The sequence below is a fragment of the Nannospalax galili genome, unplaced genomic scaffold, assembly GCF_000622305.1.
Source record: "Nannospalax galili isolate Female #2095 unplaced genomic scaffold, S.galili_v1.0 scaffold160, whole genome shotgun sequence".
Lineage (NCBI taxonomy): Eukaryota > Metazoa > Chordata > Mammalia > Rodentia > Spalacidae > Nannospalax > Nannospalax galili.
In genome coordinates this window covers 1,986,536-2,006,108 of record NW_008346900.1, presented here as the reverse complement: position 1 = coordinate 2,006,108, position 19,573 = coordinate 1,986,536, and the positions used below count along the sequence as shown (strand labels likewise).

The window sequence follows — 19,573 nt, the reverse complement described above, 5'->3', positions numbered from 1 at the left end:
TGAAGTGCTTTTCAGGTAGACGGTGGTGGCTGCACAGCAGGGTGACTGTTCCATGCTGCTGATCACTGCACTCAGAGCCTATAGGCTCAATAAGAAAGTCCAAGAATGCTCTCCTCCCTTAAATATAAATGGCTAGGAAAATACACAGGACTGCATGACTGTGGTAGGAAAAAGCAGGCAGACAGATCTCCAACATTGGTCTGTGGGTCTGATGTGCCCACAGTGTGCTTCATGCCAGCCTGGTCTTGGGTGGGGGGCTCTCTGTCCAGTTGTAACTACAGGAACTCCTCTTTACAATGTCAGACCTCATCAGCTAGAGTCTCAGTACCTCCCAACACAATGGACTGAGAAAAGGAGCAATGCTCTTCCCAGAGGACAACCTTCACTGCCTTCAGCTCTACAGGGCTGCAGACAGAACCCTGGAGGATGAAAGGTCCTCAGAGAGCCATCAACCTGAGGACAGGCCCAGAGGAGCCCAGCGTTTGAGACTTACAGGAGCTATGAGCATGGCCCCGGGCTGCAATGGGACAGGCTACTCCTCCAGGATTCGTGCCAGGAGGAGCTGGCGCTGGCTAGCTCTGTTCCCACATGTTCCCTTCTCTTCACTCTTCTCCCTGGGACACTGACCCTCATCCCCAGGGGAAGCACCAAGGGTCAGCTGGATACCTTAGCCAAGTAAGTGCACACCCTCATGCACACACCTCACCCTCATGCTTCACCTTGCCAGGTCGCCTCTTTTTCAAGGTGAGGGCCCATTTCCTCCTAGAAGCCCATCCCAGTCCCACTTGGTCCCCATAGCCTTAGTCTCATCCATGATGCTCAGCCACAGTCTATAGTCTGAACACCAGATTTCATAAACCAAATTCTGTAGTGCTGATACCTGGCTTCCTTCCTTGCATACCCCCCCCCGCCCCCCGCCGCCACACACACACAAGAGTTCCACTATGAGAGCTGGGATACAGGCATGAGCAACCATGCCTGACAATACATAGCATGTTAGGCTTTTAAAAACTGGTCATTAGGCTAGAGATGGCTTAGCAGGTAAAGCACTTGCTGGGCAAACCTAATGACCTGAGTTCAATCCCCAGATCTCCACAGTGGAAAGAAAGAGGACCAACTCCAAGAGTTATCTTCTCACACACACACACACCTTTAAAAGAAACCAAAACTTTGATTATGAAACACTGCAAACATATACAAAAGAAATCAATACCTCATTTTCACTGTTATGAACTCCCGGCCAGCCCTGCTTCACCCTCACCCCACCTGCCACCCTTTCCCTAGACCGTGTTTCTGTAAATACAAGACGCTGCATCATTTTGTCAGTAAACATTTTCCTAGATGCCTCTGCAAGAAAAGATCACTTTAAGAGCCTTTCCCAGGATGGATGCATGGCGAGAACAAATCCACAGGGAAGGACAGTAGGGGAGGGGAACAAAGGAGAACGAAATAAAATGACACAGACGCACGAAGATGCGGGGTAAAACAGTACTTTGCATGTTAGCTTAAAAAGCGGTAACAGCCAAGCAAGGTGATGCCACTTTTAGTCCTAGCACACAGGAGGCAGAGGAAAGAGGATCTCTGTGAGACTGAGGCCAGCCTAGTCCACATGTCCACGTAGAGAGTTCCAGGCCAGCTGGGACTACAGGGAGACAATGTTTCCCAAAACAAAACAAAAATAATAAAAATAAACGTAGCTGTCCAACCGCCATGGTCCACAGTTCTCACTGTCTCCCAACTTTCTTAGTTTCCTGGCCTAAAGGAGGACCAGGTTCAGACCCTGCAGTCCCTCTACCCTGTGGGTTTGTAGCCTAGCAACCCCATCGGCAGCTCTTCTGTTAGTGGGGTCCGCGCACACACACACTTCAGGCGTCATCCACCTTGATTTCTAAAAAACATTTTTATTTTATGTGTATAAGTGTTTTGTCTGTATTTACGTGTGCCTGGCACATGTGGTGCCCATGGAGGCCAGAAGAGAGTGACGGAGCTGCCATATGGGTTCTGGGAACCAAACTGAGACCCTCTGCAAGAATAAGTGCTCTCAACCACTGAGACACCTCTCCAGCCCCCTTCCTTGCATTCTGAGACAGGATCTCTTACTGGCCTGGAACTCATCAATTAGGCTAGGCTGGCTGTCCAGTGAACCCCAGGAATCTACCAGTCTCTGCCTCCCCATAGCGCTGGGGTTACAAGCACACACCACCACATCCAGCTCTTTTTAATATATATTCTGGGGTTGAAATCAGGTTCCCACGCTTGCAAGGTAAACACTTTACCACCCGAGTCATGTCCCTAGGCCTCTGCTTCTGTTTTTCAGAAGAAACTGGAAGGGCTACTTGGTGAGTCACAGGGTCTGGCTTTGACTGAGTGCATTCTAGCTGTACATCTCAGTCCACTGCTCTTTTCCCTGTGTCCTGTGAAGCTGGTGGTTGTACCAAGGGGTTCAGATGCAACATCTTTACCCGATTCTTACTGGGAGGTGGTGCACACCCAGGCAGTTCTCTCCCTGGTGATGTCAGCTGTGGTATACCACCACCACCTGTGTCAGTCCCTCGTGTCAGGATCACATTGGAGTGGAATCCCAACACCTATTCCTTTCCTTCTCCACAAGACACCACCTTCACCCACTCTGCGCTACCCCAGGACAGTTTACACAGTGAGGCAAGACCACGCTCAGCTCCTCCCTTCTAGATGACACATTCTTTTCAGACAGAGGAAATGCCTGGAACCTCACTGTGTCAGCAGCACAAGTCCTTGTGCTTCAGATGAGAAAACCACAGCCAGGCCATAGACAGGGGCCCAGAAGCATAGAAATGTACCACACAGGACTGTTTCCCACCTTCGTGAGGTGGTCAGGGCCACACAGGTCCATTTCTGCCTCCTTGGAATTGTCTGTTCCTCCAGGAGCCCACTCCCCCTTCTGCAACGGCCTACCTCGAAAACACTGACTGCAGAAGTTGCAAGAGCAATGAGAGCTCTCCGGATCCATGGACTCCGCCCTGCTTTGATCATTTGATGGCATTTTGTCCTGTTACCCTAAGGGTCTCCTTCCATTTGGCCACATCGTTCTTGGATCCCCGTGAGAGTAAGCCACAGACATCCCATCCTTGACTCGCCTGTGAAGTGGGGGAGGGGGTTGTCTCTGGGCACCACCTGGCACCTGGTGCCACAGGACAAAACAGTGAAATGGTCGAAGGCTGATTCCATCAGAAACAATTTTCTTCCTTGTGGAGTCTCGGGTGCCCCTCCCTCCGTTGTCAGCCCTGAGCAGCCTGGGGGCTCACCATGCCCTATTGATGCTTCTGCTGTGAACTGGAGATAGGGGCTGTGGGCACCACCTCTCCACACATGGGTCGAAACTTCTCTTGTCCCTAGGGGGAAGAGTGCACCCTGTCTAGGGCTGATGTTGCCTCTGAAGTTGGGTCTGACCTCAAGAGGACCCTTCCCTTTACAATGAGAGGCTTTCTGAGAACAGCTGAGCAGACGTGAGGCAGGGGAGGCTGGACACAGGCAGGGGACCTCAGCCAAAATAACAATGAAGTGAAGGTAAAAGGAGCCCTTGGGGCCGTGGGGGATGGGGTGGGTGTGACCACATTTCATTGTATAACGTATGGAATTCTCAGGAATGCAGAAAAATTAAAAGGAGCCCTCAGAAGCCATGGGCACACGCCTGACTCTGTAGAGCAGGAGTTTGCTTTAGTGTGTGACGTGGGGTGGGGCGGTCTCCAGAGAGGGCTTAAAAGGGTGCTGCAGGAATCAGCTCCCTGCCCCTCCCCACGCTACTCTTCTCCCGGGAGGTGGGCGGGGGGGGGCAGCTATGTGTGAGCACCTGCTTTGACCTACTCACTCTCGTGGCAGAGCAAAGAATTGCCCTGGATGAAGAATATTTTACTGGTTCCAGTAGATCCTGTAGACAAGCCTGGCCCAGCCACTCCAAGGACCCTGTAGTAACTGCTGGAGACCTTCGGGCTAAGCATGGGCCAGGTGGGCATCTTCCCTGGAATTCTGGCTAAGGCCAGCAGACTACGGCCTTAAGGAGGCAACTTTCTAGCTTGCAAATTTTTCAAACTGCAGGAGGTGCAGTAATAACAAAAATTTCTCAGCTCTCGCAATAATCCACTGTAAGTGTCAGTACCTAGGGTCCCACAGCCCCGCAGCCCCAAAGCCCCAGACTCTTTTTTAAGGGAAAGGATGAATCAGGACACAGACTCTCAGCTCCCTTGTGGTCAACTGCACTCTGTAGGTGAGGATAGAAGGCCATGAGGGACCATGACCAGGCACATTTCTGTGTGAACATATCTATAGATACATATGTGTTTCTGGGTATGCACATGTGTGTGCTTCCATGTGTATGTGCATGTGTCTGTGTGTACATGTTTCTCTGTGTTCATGTCTGTGTGCCTCTGTATTTGTATGCACATGGGCTCGGTGTGTGCATATATAATGTAAATGGACACTATGCCCAGGCCTTAGGGCACTGGGCTGGAGATGGTCAGGGCCTCCTGACCGTCACTTTCTCTGTACCCATGTAAGGCCAGCATGTGCTCTGGGTGCTGAGGCTGGAGTCCAGGCTAGACCAGGCATAGGCCTGGCCGTTGTGTTGTAACTGCTGTGGAGCACACAGTAGAGATATTTCTTGGTCCTGGGCTGGAGCTGGTGTTCAGCTAAGCCTGGGTCATCCCCATGCCTTCGTCAGGGCTGATCTAGACACCCCCAACCCCCGTGCTCTGCTGCTGTCAGGACGTGTGCTCACCCATTTTCCCCACATGTGTACATTCCATGCACACCCCTTAGAGGCATGAACACAGGACCTGCCTGAGCTATAGTCTAGGACTCCAGACCCAACACCAGCAACAGAGATGTAAGACCTAAAGTCAGAGCAGGATACTGGCCTGGGTTTGAGATTGAGCAGAGACCTGTGACAGTCCTGGGGATCCCTCAGGCTCCCTGAAGTCCCCAAGTCCCCAGCTCCTCCTCCAGGCCATTGGCATCAGGCCCAGGTCTAGGGCCTTTGGGAGAAGTTGGACACTAGACCCCACCTGCAGTTCTGCCTCCTCTGCTGCTTGCCCGCTCCATCCCACCACACTTCCGACACCTGGTCTCCACCGCAGCTGCTCTCAGCAGCTCAGAAGTTTGGCCACCGAACTCTTAGCTCATCTCCAAACAACTTCTTTTTGCAGGTGCCTGGGACAGAATCCTCAAAGTGCGGATGGCAATGGGCCTCGTGGGTGTAGTGCTGGGACAATAAAGCAGGGGGATGCCCTCGTTCTGGACAAAGGACCATTTCCTTGACCTCAACACTTCCAAATGTGGTCGTGAAGACAGAAATACGAGATGTCTAGGCCTGCTCCAGACAGAGTAGAAGATGGCCACCCAGATCTGCCTTAGACCCTCAGAAGCCCTGGTGGGCACCACAAACCCCACAACCCCAGGAGACAAAATGCCTCTTCAGATGGTGGGTGGTGGTGTAGGAGGGATGGAAGGGCTCAGGCCTCTCCTGAGGAATGGTCTTGTCAATCCTGGAACAGCTTGTGTTCCCAGCCAGAGAGGTCTGGTCAGCTGTTAACATTAGATGAACAAGAGCATCCTGTAATTAGTCATTCTAAGAACAAGGCTGAGTCCTTTAAGGAAAAATGGAAGTTCTATTCTTCAGGACACCAAGGCAGATATCAGGCACTTAGTGAAACACTCAGCCTACAACAGCTACATCCCAGGAATGGATGTATCCTCAAGTAGACAATGACTAGGACTCGGTCAAATGAGCCTGGAAGCTGCCAAGCAATGATAATCCACAGAAAATGGTGCTTTGGGAGGGGGTGCCCTGTCAAATGATGACCCAATTCTGTGGCCCATCCAGGGCTGTGGTCCCCAGACAGTGAGGGCTGGGAAAGCCCTCCACCCAACATAGCTGATCAGTCATGAACGTGGAGAAAGAAAATGCCTCAAAGGAAGCAAGGGGGCCCTTCCCACTGTTTACCACACACAGCACAGCGAGTGCATTTGTCTTAGCACATGAAATTACATGTGGCTGAGCACTGACTCACTCCTGCTGCTCAGGAGGGGCCCCGCACAGGGACGCCTATAGCACGAGTTTATTTCTGCCCCATGGCCCACCTCAGAAGTGGCCAGTGGACAGTGTTTGAAAGCACTGACAGCCCTACCCAGCACTGGTGACTTCTGGGTGGCACCTGGACATTTGAGGGCTTCCAAAGTGGCTGCAGAATCCTGCTGGGAGGCTGTGGATTAATGGGGAAGGAAAGGGACAACCATATGGGGACAGCCAGCTGCCCTGGAGGCCCATCTAATGTGGCATAGCCCTGAGTCCCTGTCCAGACCTTTCTGTTCTGATTTTATCCACCTTGGGGTGAAGACTCTCCCCTACACTCCTATGGCCTGGGGTCAAGATACCATTCAAAGCTTTCTTTCCTTTTCAGACACAATATGGCTCAGGCTGGCCTCAAACTTGTAATCCTCCTGCCTCAGCCTCTGGAGTGTTTGCACCACCATGCATGGCTTAAAGTGTTATTTCTGCTCCCTTGTGGATACCCTCCTCCCACCTCAGAGTCCTTTCCAGATATTCCCCTGTATTGTTGAGTTCCTATCTTGCCAGTGACTCCCAAGAAAGACTCCCACTGGGTTCCCAGGGAGCTATGCTCAGACCCCAGAGGACTGTAGTCAGTCACTCCAATTTCATTCACCTCAGCACACCCAGACAACCCAGTCTTCTTTGCAGAAACGTCACCACTGTTATCAGCAAGGGCGTTCCCTGGAAGTGCTTCGGCACCCCAAGACCTGTGAACCCCACTCATGGCTTTCTCTTCAATGTTATGAACACTCCACAGATGGGGAAATTGTGACTTAACCAGAAACAAGTCCAAAGTTAAGCTCCAACTCCTGGGTTTGGGTCATAGTGAGGGAGCCAGGAGGCATTGGGAAGCCAATCTGGGGGATCTTGCTGCAGAGGGGCAGTGCTGGGGCCTCCTGAGAAGCTGATGACAGCCCTCATGCCCATGGAGGGAAGTCACTGACTGGGGCTCAAGCCCCCTTCAACAGAAGGGATAAAGTAGGGTGGGGCAGGCCACTGGGACTGAAGGGTGGGAAAGGAGGGTCCAGCTGCTCTGGGGTGCCCTGACCATTCCCAGCCCTCCAGGAGCAGCCTTGCTCAGGCCTTTCTCAACTGTCAGCACCCAGAGTGATGTCACTGGGGCAGACTTTGGGACAAGGGAGAAGAAAGTACCGCTGAGACATAGTTCCTTCCCACAGGACAACACTGTTGCTGTGTCTCCCCAGGTGGTACCGTGACTCACCGGCGCCTGCGAGGTGACTGCAAAATGCTTCCAAGAGTCTATAGATGGCTGCAATGGAAAGAGTCAGCCAGACGGGAGCAGTGGCTGACGTGGTGTGCCTTCTAACATGGCATAGCCCAGAGAATCCCCACCTAGACCCTCTCACCTGGATGACGACCTTGACAGTACCGGTGTCCACGATGGGTGTGCATACCAGGCCACCAGGGTGCTGGCCATCAGCACTGCGGTTCTGTTGACCCATGGTGAAGAGCATAGGCACAGCCAGCAGCCCCGAGGCCAGCCAGATGGCACTGATGAACTTCTTGGTGCGGCTCCGGGACATGAGAGTCTTGGCCTTGAAGGGGTGGCAGATGGCCAGGTAGCGTTCCACGCTCAGGCTGGCCACATTGAGTGCAGTGGCATAGGTGCAAGTGTCACGCAGGAAGTAGTAGCCACGGCAGCCTGCATCCCCGAAAGCCCAGGGGTGGTGCACCCAGATGAAATTGTACAGCTCCACAGGCATGGCCAGCAGCAGGATGAGCAGGTCAGACAGCGCCAGGCTGCCCAGGTGGTAGTGCACCGTGCTCTGCAGGCTCTGCAGTGACTTTTTCCGAGCTAGAGTGAACGCTGTCACTGAGTTGCCCACAGTGCCCACCACAAAGAGCGCTAGGTACACGGCGGTCACCAGCACCTTGGAGTAGATGTCAGTGTTCACATCCAGGTCGCTGCTGGGCGCTGCCAGGACGGGCTCAGACGCGTTCCCAGATCCATTGCCCAAGCCCAGGGCCAGGAGCACCGCCTCCAGCCCCGACTGCAGCCGCTGGAAGGGCTCGGTGCCCGGCGTGCTAGGGGCGCCCGGCGGCGTGGAGCTGTTGAGGCGCATGGTGGGCGCAGGCTCTGGGGCTTTGTCCTGCGCTTTCACAGGTGGAAGTCCCGCCAGGGGCAGACGAGGAGGCACGGGAGGAGAGGTCGGGGAAGCCAAGGTGGGCGCGCCGTCCAGCCACGAGCGCGCAATCGGGACGCCGCCCCGGAGCGCAGGGGCTTGCGACCAGCCTCCGGCTCCCGGCTCCGCTTTCCAATCTCCAGATCCCGGGCTCTGCGTTCTGGCTCCGCGCTTCCTGGGGGACCCCGGACCGCAAGCTTGCCCCGCAATCAGGGCTACTTCCGACCTCCAGACTCTGTGGTTGGTTCTGTGCGCGCCTGGGTGGCAGCAGGTTCCCCAGAACAACGCCCGGCCCCTTCGGGCTTCGCTACGCGAGCCTGTGGCCCTGAGCGCAGCACGTACCGCGGCCCGGCGCGCTCACCTCCCTCGCTTTCTCTCTCCTGCTTGGCGCTCTCCACGCACCCGGGCTCCGCAACACCTCCTGCTGCGCGGGAGCCCGCCTGGCTCCTCGCGCCTCCACTGAATTGGCGGCTGTGCGGCGCGCCCAGCAGTGGAGGGGGTTGATAGAGAGGGAGGGAGGCGGCCCCAGCCACTGTCCCCTCCCCACCCGGGTGCTGGCTGACAGTCTTCCCTGCGCGCTCCCAGGAACAATCTGGGCTGAGCACCCCGGGGAACCAGGATCCTTGATGGGGTGTGGCAGAGTGAGGGGACCTTGGGTCTTTACGGTCACCCTTCCTGGGGCGGCTGCTCCAACTTCTCTCGCCCCCAAGAAGGCAGCTGCTCCCAGTTGCCTCCAGCTCACTCAGGGACTTGGGAAGGCGGGGAAGGAGGTGGCCTCCCGCTGGCATGGCTGGGTCTCTGCAGAGCTGGTTCAACCCCCTTCCTCCTGGGTGCCTGTAGGGCGCCCAAGGTTCAGTGCCTAGGGGTTCTCTAGCCTGGGAGGGACCGGATAAGGGGAAGCAGAGAGCGGGCCCACCATGTAGCTGAGCTCCCTAAGACAATCTGGGTCCTGTGCTGCTGTGGGGTGTGACCAGCCCCTCTGTCCCCTTGCAGCCACCTGGACTGGCAGTCACTGTCAGAGCTGGTGCCCTCCAGGGTTTCAGAGAGTTAGCTCAGGTTTGTGGGTGACACAGCAAGGCAGCTGACCTTGTAGGAAGACTCCAGCAGTGCACTCAGCCCAGCTGAGCTCTCCCTAGGGGACACTGCCCCTGATTTGGACCAAGGGAACACAAGGCCTTTGCATTTCCGTTGTTCTCTCAGGCAGGGGCCTTGGCAAGAGCATCCAGGTTTGCTGCGAACACCAGCTTGCCCCAGGTGCCCACTGGGCCCTCTCCACCCTCCTGTACACCTTCCCCCAACAACTCATTATACTGGATTCTGGGTTATAGTCTCTGCATGGACCGAGCAGTCTGTACCTGCTGGGCTGGACCCAGGAAACCTGGGTGGGCTGTGGGCAATCATAGTCTATTGAGAGAAGGTATGAGGCCCAGACCAGGGACCCAGAGCTGAGTCTCTGAGAAGAGACCCAGATTGGGCCAGCATAGAAATGCTCAAAGTAATGAGAGATGACCAGGTGGCCCATGCTTACCTTCTGCTCCTGGCTGCCTCAGGCTTGCCTGCTCAACCAGAAGCTGATCTTCTCAACAGGGAGTCTTAATACATGAAAAGCAGGCTTTAAACATTTTGTCTTCAAAGGAAATAACTGCGTTTTCTAGAGTCTGGCAGGGACGGGCTGAATTGGGACCTTCAGTATTTGGGCAAGCATCCCTCCTCCGAGGCACAGCCTCCTCATTTGTTGAAGGGAAAGCTAAATCAGTGCTGATGGGTCCCGGGTGGCAGGCAGGTTCTCCTGGGCAGTGCAGGCTGTTGAGTTGATTGCCCATCAACTTTGTAGGTGTGAGGCAATGAAGGCAGGCTTGAAAACCATCCCAGATGAGAGTAGGCTTACTCTCTGATAGATACTATGCACCTGTAAGTGAACAGTGTAGGGAGTGGTAGGACTTACAGGTCCATGCACAATAGGAAGTGTCATTAGACCATACCAGGCCCACACCTCACTACCCCATGGTGCCCTTGGCCTCACCCAAGACCAACCACCAACCATGCCACCTGGCCTCCTCCATCAGGGGACCCAGAGGAGGGCCGCAGCCACTATCCTGCACTGGCCACAGAGTCTGTCCCTTCGGCAGCAGGAGCTGCAACCACCTGGGAGAGGCCATCTCAAAGTCAGTTTGAGCTCATGTTTGGTTTTCTAGCCCTGACCTTTTGGCTAAGCCAACCTTCTTTCCAAAGCTTTCTTTTGCGATAGCGTGGATTAAAAAATCATAAATGGCAACTCAGCACAAATATTATGACAAGGCATTTGCTTAAAACCAGCTAGGAAAATGCCACCTGGAGGGCCTGGCCATGCACAAGGAGGGTGCAGACCCTTGCAGAGGGCCCCCCGTGACCATGTGCTTCCTGTACCCAGCCAGGAAGGCTCTTCCGCAAAACCTGTAATCTCAAATTGTTTGGCTCCTCAGTTCCTGCTTCCCCATCAGGAGCCCTCGGTAAACACCAGGTCAGTGAGCATCTTGCAGGAGGGCCAAGCCTGGGTCCAGCTATACCCATAGGTAACTCAGCCACAATTCTGGTGGCTCAAGTCTCATTCTGATAAACTGAAGCTCTGACTAGCTTATGTTGGGACCAGGAAACCTGATTTGGCTGCGGGGAGTCACCACTGCTCCAGGCTTGGGGATGCTGGCCTGGACCCTGACCCTTCATGTCTGGCAGATCCATTCCCCATGCAGCAAGGACCAAGGACCCCTAATGGGGTCTGTGTTTCCAAATGCAGCTAGAGTACGAGATGGTTTTAGCTTTTCAGGGTTCTCTGTGTGATATGGGCAAGGCTGAATCCCCACCACCACACAGGGTTCTTATCTGTTATCTGTGTGCGACAGTTGAGTTCAAAGAATAACTAAATGAAGGGCTCCTGGAGGAGCACTCCTAAGAGCTGATATCTTTGGTTAGATAACTGACCTCATGTCTCCCCAGCACTGTCCAGATGCAGCTGGCACTCAGTGAATGAGAAGAAACACAACTGAGCTCAGTCAGGAGCAGCACCACCCACTTACCATGTCCAATAGGTTCCAACACTTCTTTCCCCTGACCTCCAGGCCACTGCTGGGCAAGAAGGCTCCTTAATAAGTTTAAAAAGTGGGGCCGGGCGTGGTGGTGCACACCTATAATCCTGGCACTAGGGAGGCAGAGGCAGGCGAATCTCCGTGAGTTCAAGGCCAGCCTGGTCTACATAGTGAGTTCCAGGACAGCTGGGTTACAGGGAGACCCTGTCTTTAAAAAAAAAAAAAAGTCAACAACAACAAAAAGAGTTAACTAAGGGACTGGAGAGACGGCTCAGCAGTTAAGAGCACTTGCTGCTCTTTCAGAAGACTGGGTTTTGGCATCCACGTCAGGCAGCACACAACCACCTGTAACTCCAGCTTGGAACTGGACACCTTCTCTGGCCTCTCTGGCCTCTGCTGGCACCCGTATTCATGTGCGCATTACATTCCCCGCAAAATGCACATAATTAAAAATAAAATAAAAATTTAAATATGTTAAATAAATTCACAGTTATTATATTGCTACATAACAAAACATCCCAAACTCAGAGACTTATCACAGCAAACATTTATTTATTTTGTTTCTTTTTTATTTTTGTAGTACTGGATTGAACCCAGGACCTCACACATGCTAGGTGAGCAGTCTACCATTGAGCTACCTCTCTAGCCCATTTTATTCATTTATCTGTTTATCTTTTTCTCTTTTAAAATTTTTGCTACATTTTAAATTTTTATTTATGTGTATTTGTGTGGGCATTTGTGTGCTATAGGGTGTGTGTGTATGTGTGTGTATGTGTGTATGTGTGTGTATGTGTATGTGTGTATGTGTGTGTGTATATGTGTGTGTATGTGTGTGTGTGTGTGTCAGAGGACAATTTGTGAGTTAGTTCTCTCTTTCTAGCATGTGTAACTCAGGTTGTGTAAATTGGCAGCAAGTGCATTTACTCTCTGGGCTGGAGAGATGGCTCAGCCGTAAAAGCATTGGCTGCTCTTGCAAAGAACCAAGGTTTGGTTCCCAGCACCCACACGGTGGCTAACAACCACCTGTAACTCCAGTTCCAGGGGATCCGATGCCCTTTTCTGACCTCCACAGGCATTGTGTGACATGGTTGCACGTATATACATGCAGGCAATATACTCATATACATAAAATAAAAAGAATATTTAAGATTTTTATTGAGACAAAGTCTAAGTTGCCTTTATGTTTTATTTTTGAGAAAGGGTCTCACAAAGTTGCTGAGGCTAGCCTTGAACTTCAGATCCTCCCTCTCATTGTCCCAAGTGCTGGCATTGCTGGTGTGTGCCGCCATACCTGCCCATGTTTATCAGCATTATTTGGTATCCTATAGGGTTGCAGGTTGGCAGGGGTGTGACTATTGAGACATCAAGGATAGGCAGTGTGGATTCTCCAATGTGTCAAGCTGCATATTTCATCTTGAAGCACAGAAACTACATGTGTTCCAAGGCCAGCTGCCTTCCAAAGAGGAATCTTAAAAATAGAGTAACATGTGCCAGTGGTGGGGAGGGGAGCTCCTTCCTTTCCCCAGGACCTGCCTGTGTTCATGGCTTGTCTGGGGCTGCTAACAGATCCCCAAGGTTCAGCTCCAGGCCTGTAGGAGTGACTTTTCGGGCAAAAGACTTTTATTTAACGTTGTAACCAAAAAGTTAATCTTACATTTTGAGATCATTTAACAAATCTCAGGTTGCTTATAAGGTAAAACAAACTCACTATGCCTTGGGGCTCTTCAACTTAATCACATAGCTTTAATCCCTCACAACCCTTCCTTGATCCAGAACAGTGTGTGTGTGTGTGTGTGTGTGTGTGTGTGCTAAACATAGAACTTTCATCCCTCATGACCCTTCCTTGCCCTTGATCCAGAACAGTGTGTGTGTGTGTGTGTGTGTGTGTGTGTGTGTGTGTGTGTGTTGTGAATATCAAGAGATTGGCAAGCAGTTGAATGTTCCTTGGAAGCAATGAGAAGAGTTACTCCATTTGTGTTATAAACAGTATGTGGAATTAGATTGATAACATCTGTTTGTACTTGTGTGTGCTGTTCTAGGTCAGTAGGGGTCAGAAAGGGCAAATTCTCTGATACAACAAATTCTTTTACTTTTTCCTTACCTATTTCATGTTGGATATACTGTTTCAATAGAAAGAGGAAGGCCTTTGTTCCAGAGCAGAGTTCCAGGAGAACTCTGAAAGAACAGGTCCTCAGAGCAGTTTGGATTCCATTTTTGGTTAGAATGGATGCTAAGTGTCAGGTGGTCAGCAGCACACAGCCACACAGGCCCATCAAGCCTCAAATGGTCATTCTTGTCCTTTGTATCCCCAGATCACCCTTGGCATCTCTCTGGAGTCACAAGCTGTGTTCTGGTGGAAAAACCAGAAAGAAAGTAGAGCAGCTGCCACAAATGCACAGTGTGACTGCCAGGGAGATGCCTCCACAGGGCCATAGGACATAGAAGGTTTCTGGGGGGTCGCAGGATGGGGGTAGGCCCGGAGTCCTAGCTCCAACTTGCCCTACAATGGGCTCTGACAAGGTAGATAAGCAAACTAAACCTCACCTGGTTTCCTCATGTGTACGGTTCAGATGGTACCGTCCCTTATGCTGGTGACTCCTCAAATAGCACAGAAAGCCATTCTCAGAGAATGTCAGTTTCCACCAAATACTGACCCATCTGAATACAGGCCAGCAAAAGAGGCCAGATGGGCAGAAAAGGCCACATCCTCTTCCTCTTCCCCAGGGGACTTGTTCCCAGGATGCTGCTCTGACTGAAATGCACATTTGCCTGAAGATACCCCCTCCCTCGGTATCTGAAGTCCTCTTGGAATTGTCAGGTGGGCAGGGGAGGGCAGGATGACCACTTCATCCTGGTTTTAAAGCTGGAGTCTAGAGACCTGGGAACTAGGGTCCTCTCAGGCAGACAGGGCTCTAGCTTGGGAGTCGGGGAAGGCAGACCCAAGGTACTGGTACCTCCCCACAGACCCCACAGTTTGCTACTTGGTCTCCCCTTTTCCTACTCTCCTGCTGTCACTTGATCCCTGGTATTTCCACTAGGACAGTCCTCAGCTCTCCTTCCACCCAGAGTCACCCAGAGATCCTTCACCTCATCTGGTTTAAATACCCAGAACCGGGGGCTGGAGAGATATCTTAGCTGTTAAGAGCACTGGCTACTCTTGCAGAAGACCCAGGTGTGGTTCCCAGCACATGCATGGCAGCTAACAACAGTCCCTAATTCCAGTTCCAGGGGATCCAATGCCCTCTTCTGGCCTCTGTGGGTATTACATGCATGTGGTACACTTACACACATGCAGGCAAAACATTCATACACATAAAAAAATAATAATAAAATAAAGCCACCCAGAACCTTCTAGTCCAAACCCAACAAGACTTAGATGGCACTCACTGTTCTGAATTGGGCCCATTAAAATCATTCTTGCTCTGTTCTGTTTGTGGTCTGACTCACACATCACCAAACACTTGGCAGTACACATGTCCTAAGAGTTGCCTAGAACCAGCAAGGGGTACCTGCCCTTCCCCACTCCTGGTCAGGGTTTCACTCAAGATAGCACTTGAGGCTGATTGCTGACTTCCTGACTTCTCATGCCCTGGGAGCCATCTGCACTGAGGTGTCTCCGTAGAACCCAGGCAGGAGACCAGTGGATGTGCCTAGTGGACCTGTGCTCCTTCTGCCCAGTGTCCTGCCCCCCGCCCCTGGCTTTCCTGTGAACTGCCTGCGTACAAACATATATACTCTGTGCTGGGCCCCCAGCCTAGGAGTGTTGGGTCTTGGTTGGCAGGAACAGGCTTATTCAGGCCCTCGGCCCTCTGCCCCTACCAGAACCGCTGCTTTGCTTCCTGTCCTCAGGGCTGGGCACTGGCTCTTCAGAGAACAATGCCCAGAGTGGAGAGGGAGGAGCATTCCTTGCCCATGGTAGAGCCTTAAGTTCTTTTGTTTGTTTTGATTTTAGACAGAGTCTTACTTTATGACCCAGGCTGCCCTCAAACTTACTATGTAGCCCAGGCTGGCCTTGAACTCATGGCAATCCTCCTGCCTCAGGTTTTCAGGTGCTAGGATTGTAGGCATAAGCCACCATATCCAGCTTCCTTTCTAATTTTCTTTCCTACTGGGCTACAGGGAGCTTTTCTCTTTGACTGGAGCCCAGGAACTCTTACCTGCCTACGGCTGGGCTGCCTCCTAAGCACTGAGCAAGTCTGTTCTCCTGGCCAGGCAGAGGGCTCAGAACCTGGATCTGACCAGTGGTTTCAATCTTGGCTTCGTTACCTCTACTGAGTAAACCTAATGCCCTGAGCCTCGGTTTCCTCGTCTACAGGGTGGGGGTGCTAACTGTGCCAGTGTTCATGGAGTTAACCCCATTAGCTGGGACATGCTAGAGATGTCTGGAAGCCCTGTGGGTATAACAGGTTCATTATTCACATGCAGGGCCAAGGAGGTTGAGGTGGCTGCTCTCTAACTGCCTTAGCATAGAAGCTCATCCTGGACTGTCCAGAGGAACCAAGACAAACAAGCAAAAGAAGAGGGAGGAGGTTCTACGTGGGGGAGAGTGAAACAGACAGGAGGAAGGCAGCCGAGGGCCCCACTAGCCACCGCGGGAGCCACTGGCACTTTCAGAGGAAGCCAGCCCCAATGACACCTTGGTTCTAGTCCAGGAAGACTGCAGACTGATTGCAGAATGGCAAGGTGGCAGGTGCATCTGTGGGAGTTTGCTGAAAAGGAGTAGGAAACAGACGCTGCTGTGAAGTGCTGAGCACAGTGCTCTTGCCCAGTAAGCACCCAGCACATTCTATGGTCAGAATGAGCCTCCTAAATAAGCTTCAAAGCTGGGTACAGTGCATGCAGGAGACTGAGGCTGGGGACCATGAGTTCAAGGCCTGCCTGGACTACAGAGAGAGACTGGGTCTCAAAACAACACAAAACAAAACAAAAGGAGTTTTGATGGCTAGAGTGGGCTTTGCCCTTAGCTGTACACACAGTGCACTGACTTCACTGGGCCCCACATCTCAGGCACCTCTGCTTAGTGGATGAGTGGGATGAGTGGGAGCCCCAGCAGGATAGGGTGCAAGGAGACAACTCAGAGTTAGAGCCATTGGCTAGAGCATGGAATGGAGTGGACTAACTCGGGGTATGTGCTTGGGGAAGGGTGTAATGGATGAGAGGCTGTGGCTAGGGAACGTGTGATTGGGAACGGGCTGGGGCTGGGATGAGCACGGTTGGGGAAGGGCACGGCTGGAGTAGGCTAAGGATAGAAAGGATGCTCCTAAAGGGGGTCCTATTCTGGATGCATGGAGAGCCCAATGAGCCCTGAGTCCCCCTCATTCTGTCCTTGGCTGTGCTGCAAAAGCCTGGGTGAATGAATGGATGAACGACCAGTCGGGGCTCAGGGCCCACCTGGCTCTGGCCTCTGCCGATCCTGGTGGGCAGGTCCCTCCTGCTCCACTTTCCCAGAAGAAAGCCCCAGGATGGGCGGGTGCAGGAAGGAGTTCCTCGTCAGCTTTAGGCCAGGGGCCAGTTCTGCCACGGACAGGGACTGAGGGAGCAAATGTCCAGGTGGCAGCAGCTGTTGGGCACCTGGAGGCGGATACGGAAGTGACTGGGTTGACAGATGATTCATGGTCCCTTCCCAACTGGGCTCAGAGTCAGGACCAGAACAAGCTTCTGAGCCTCCCTATCCCGCAGTCTCTGCCAGGCCTGGCATGCTCTTAGGGCTTCGCACTGTCCAACCACTGCCCATTAGTTCAGCACTATCTGGTGTGGTCAGTGTCAAGTGACAGATGGCCTGGAGAGTGAGAGAAGTCTTTCCACCAGGAGCATCAAGTGGACAGGTGTCCAGGGGGCAAAGAAAGGGGTGTGTTGGGGGTCAGCTGAGATGACCGTCTAGGAAGAGCTGAAGTAGGCATGTGGGCGAAGACCGGAGAGGGAAAAGGGAGGCTGTGCAAGGACTCAGCTGGGAGAGCATGTGAGGACGGGCAGGGTGGGGAGGCTGAGCCCTGCCCCCTAGCTTTGCACTGTGGCTCTTCCCAGGGCTTCTTGGAAAAGGCTGAGTTCCAGCCTGCCCTGCACTGCCCACCAGGTGGGGTCAGGGTAGGACCTTATGTGGGACTCTGACCCTTGGGTAGGGAAGAAAAGGTATGGGCCTCATCACTATACCCACCCTGCCTCCAGGGGGAGCTTTCCTGATGTGCTGACTAGAGGGGCCGTTAAGAGTGACGTTGCTGACACTCCACGCAGACTCTCCCTCTCCTGGTCATGCTGGAAGGGGCACTGGCACTGAGCTGCAGGGAACAGGCATTTTCAAGGCTTGCATCGAGGGAGAATACAATACACAACAGCCCATCCAACACAGGGACAGAAAGTTCCATCTGATCGCTCTGTAGAGTATGAGTGGCTGTCTCCCCTCTCCCTGGGAGGCACAGCCTCCTGGGCATCCTTGGGGCGGAGTCTGCACCAGCAGGTCCCCAGAAATCCCAAGCTCCTTTCTCTGCCACCAGGAGTTTGAATTGCTTAGAAATATTTAAATGGGGGAAAAAAAGCTCTCTCATTTTCTAGTGAATTCCTGCAAGTTCCAAAAATAAAATCTTGAATGAGTTCCTCCTTTGTCCTTGTCTTAGCGCTCTGAGCCTATTCAAGGCTCTGTCTTTGACAGTTTACTGTGACAGCCCTGGGGGTTGGAGGGTCTGAGGGCAGGGGATCTGCTGGCACAGGTGCTCTGCCTATCCAGGCGATCACAGAGGGCCTGCAGCAGGCTGGACCAGTCAGTAGGGTTTAAGCCAATTCACACAGCAAGTCAGGCCTCTTCTCAGTGACTGCCAGGGCTGAGCCCATGTGGGGTCAGTGGGGTCCATACATACGCTGTCCCCTTCACCCCAGCTCAGCAGCATACTCCCATCTCCAGCATGCTACCTCAGTTCTGGCCCAGGGTGTGTGGGAAGGGGTGCACCCCCAGGCAGACCCTCTCTGGCTCCCACAGGTTACATTTGTTTGTAGTGGCAATTGTATAAAGGAAGATGCCTCCGGAGCCAGAGTAAAGGGGCCTGCCTTACTCAGCCCATACAGGCGGTCATCACACAGGCTAGAGGCTGCGTGGCTTATAAATGCCAGAAATTAATTTCTCATGGGTCTCTAGAGGCTACAAGTCCAAGGCCAGGGCAGAGCCCACATCTGATGAAGGCCACTTCTTCACAGATGGAACCTCTCACTAAGTCCTCACCTGTAGGAGGGGCGAGGGGCTTTATGAGTGTATGTACGAGAACACTGATCCCTGGCATGAGGGCCAGCACCAAGCCCTCATAGCTTAATCACCCCTGAAAAGCACACTGTCCTAAAGCCACTTCCTTAGGGCTCCAACAAATTGGAGGGACACACATTCAGTTCACTGTGGAGACCTCTCTGATTCTCCACCACATGTCTTTCTGGGACCCCTTTCTTCCCCTAGAACCCTTATCCCCCGGAAATCCCTAGGTCCTTAAGACTCTTGCTCCCTGCCCTGGGACCATCCCTGAGGTGAAATGAGGCCTCAGCTTCCTGCACCTGGCTTGGAGCCCTGTCCCTGTCCAGTTGATCTGCTGAGCTCTTTGGTCAGATAAGCCCTTATTTTTTATTTTTTAAAAATATTTTATTTAGGGGCTGGAGAGATGGCTCAGCAGTTAAGAGCACTGGCTGCTCTTGTGGAGGACCTGGGTTTGATTCCCAGCACCCACATGGCATCTAACAACCATCCCTAGCTCCAGTTTCAGGGGATCCAATGCCATCTTCTGACCTCTGCAAACACTGCACAACACAGGTGCACCTACCTACATCCAGGCAATACACTCATTAAACACCCAAAAGGAAAGTATAACCAAAGATTAAAGGGGCCAATATAATTTCTTAAGAGTCCATATGCATAGCTAAAGGTTATATAACAAGAAACAATGCCAGATAGGAGATACCTTCTTTTGAGTTGTGGGTCAGGGTGGCCCAAGAGACTCTCAGATAGTAACCCAGCATAGAACTGGGAAAATGAACACCAGGCCCCAATCTTATCTAAAGGAATATTGACAACTGATGGCTGCTAGATGAGGAACAGCTGATCTTCCTAAAACAAACACCTCTAGATAGGCTGAATAGAGTCACTGGTTGGGCAAGCACTGGGGAATGGCTGGGGGTGCTGACAACACAGTGGACAGTAGCAGGGATGACAGAGTATAAAGGCTCTAGTGGGGGAGGGGGAGGCTATGAGAGAGTGCCATCTGGGGAGTGGGTATACAGATGAATAAGAGTGTTTGGGATGTTCTGTGTGA

General features: G+C 52.6%; 1 protein-coding gene across 1 annotated transcript in view; it reads right to left on the bottom strand.

The window, feature by feature from the left end:
* Positions 1–8,676, bottom strand: part of Ntsr1 (neurotensin receptor 1) — a 53,524-nt gene extending 44,848 nt beyond the window's left edge. The window contains exon 1 of the mRNA XM_008843246.1: positions 7,453–8,676. Coding sequence (XP_008841468.1) covers positions 7,453–8,169 — 717 coding nt within the window. The 5' untranslated portion in view covers positions 8,170–8,676. The remainder of the gene's footprint in view (positions 1–7,452) is intronic.
* Positions 8,677–19,573: the final 10,897 nt, after the last annotated feature.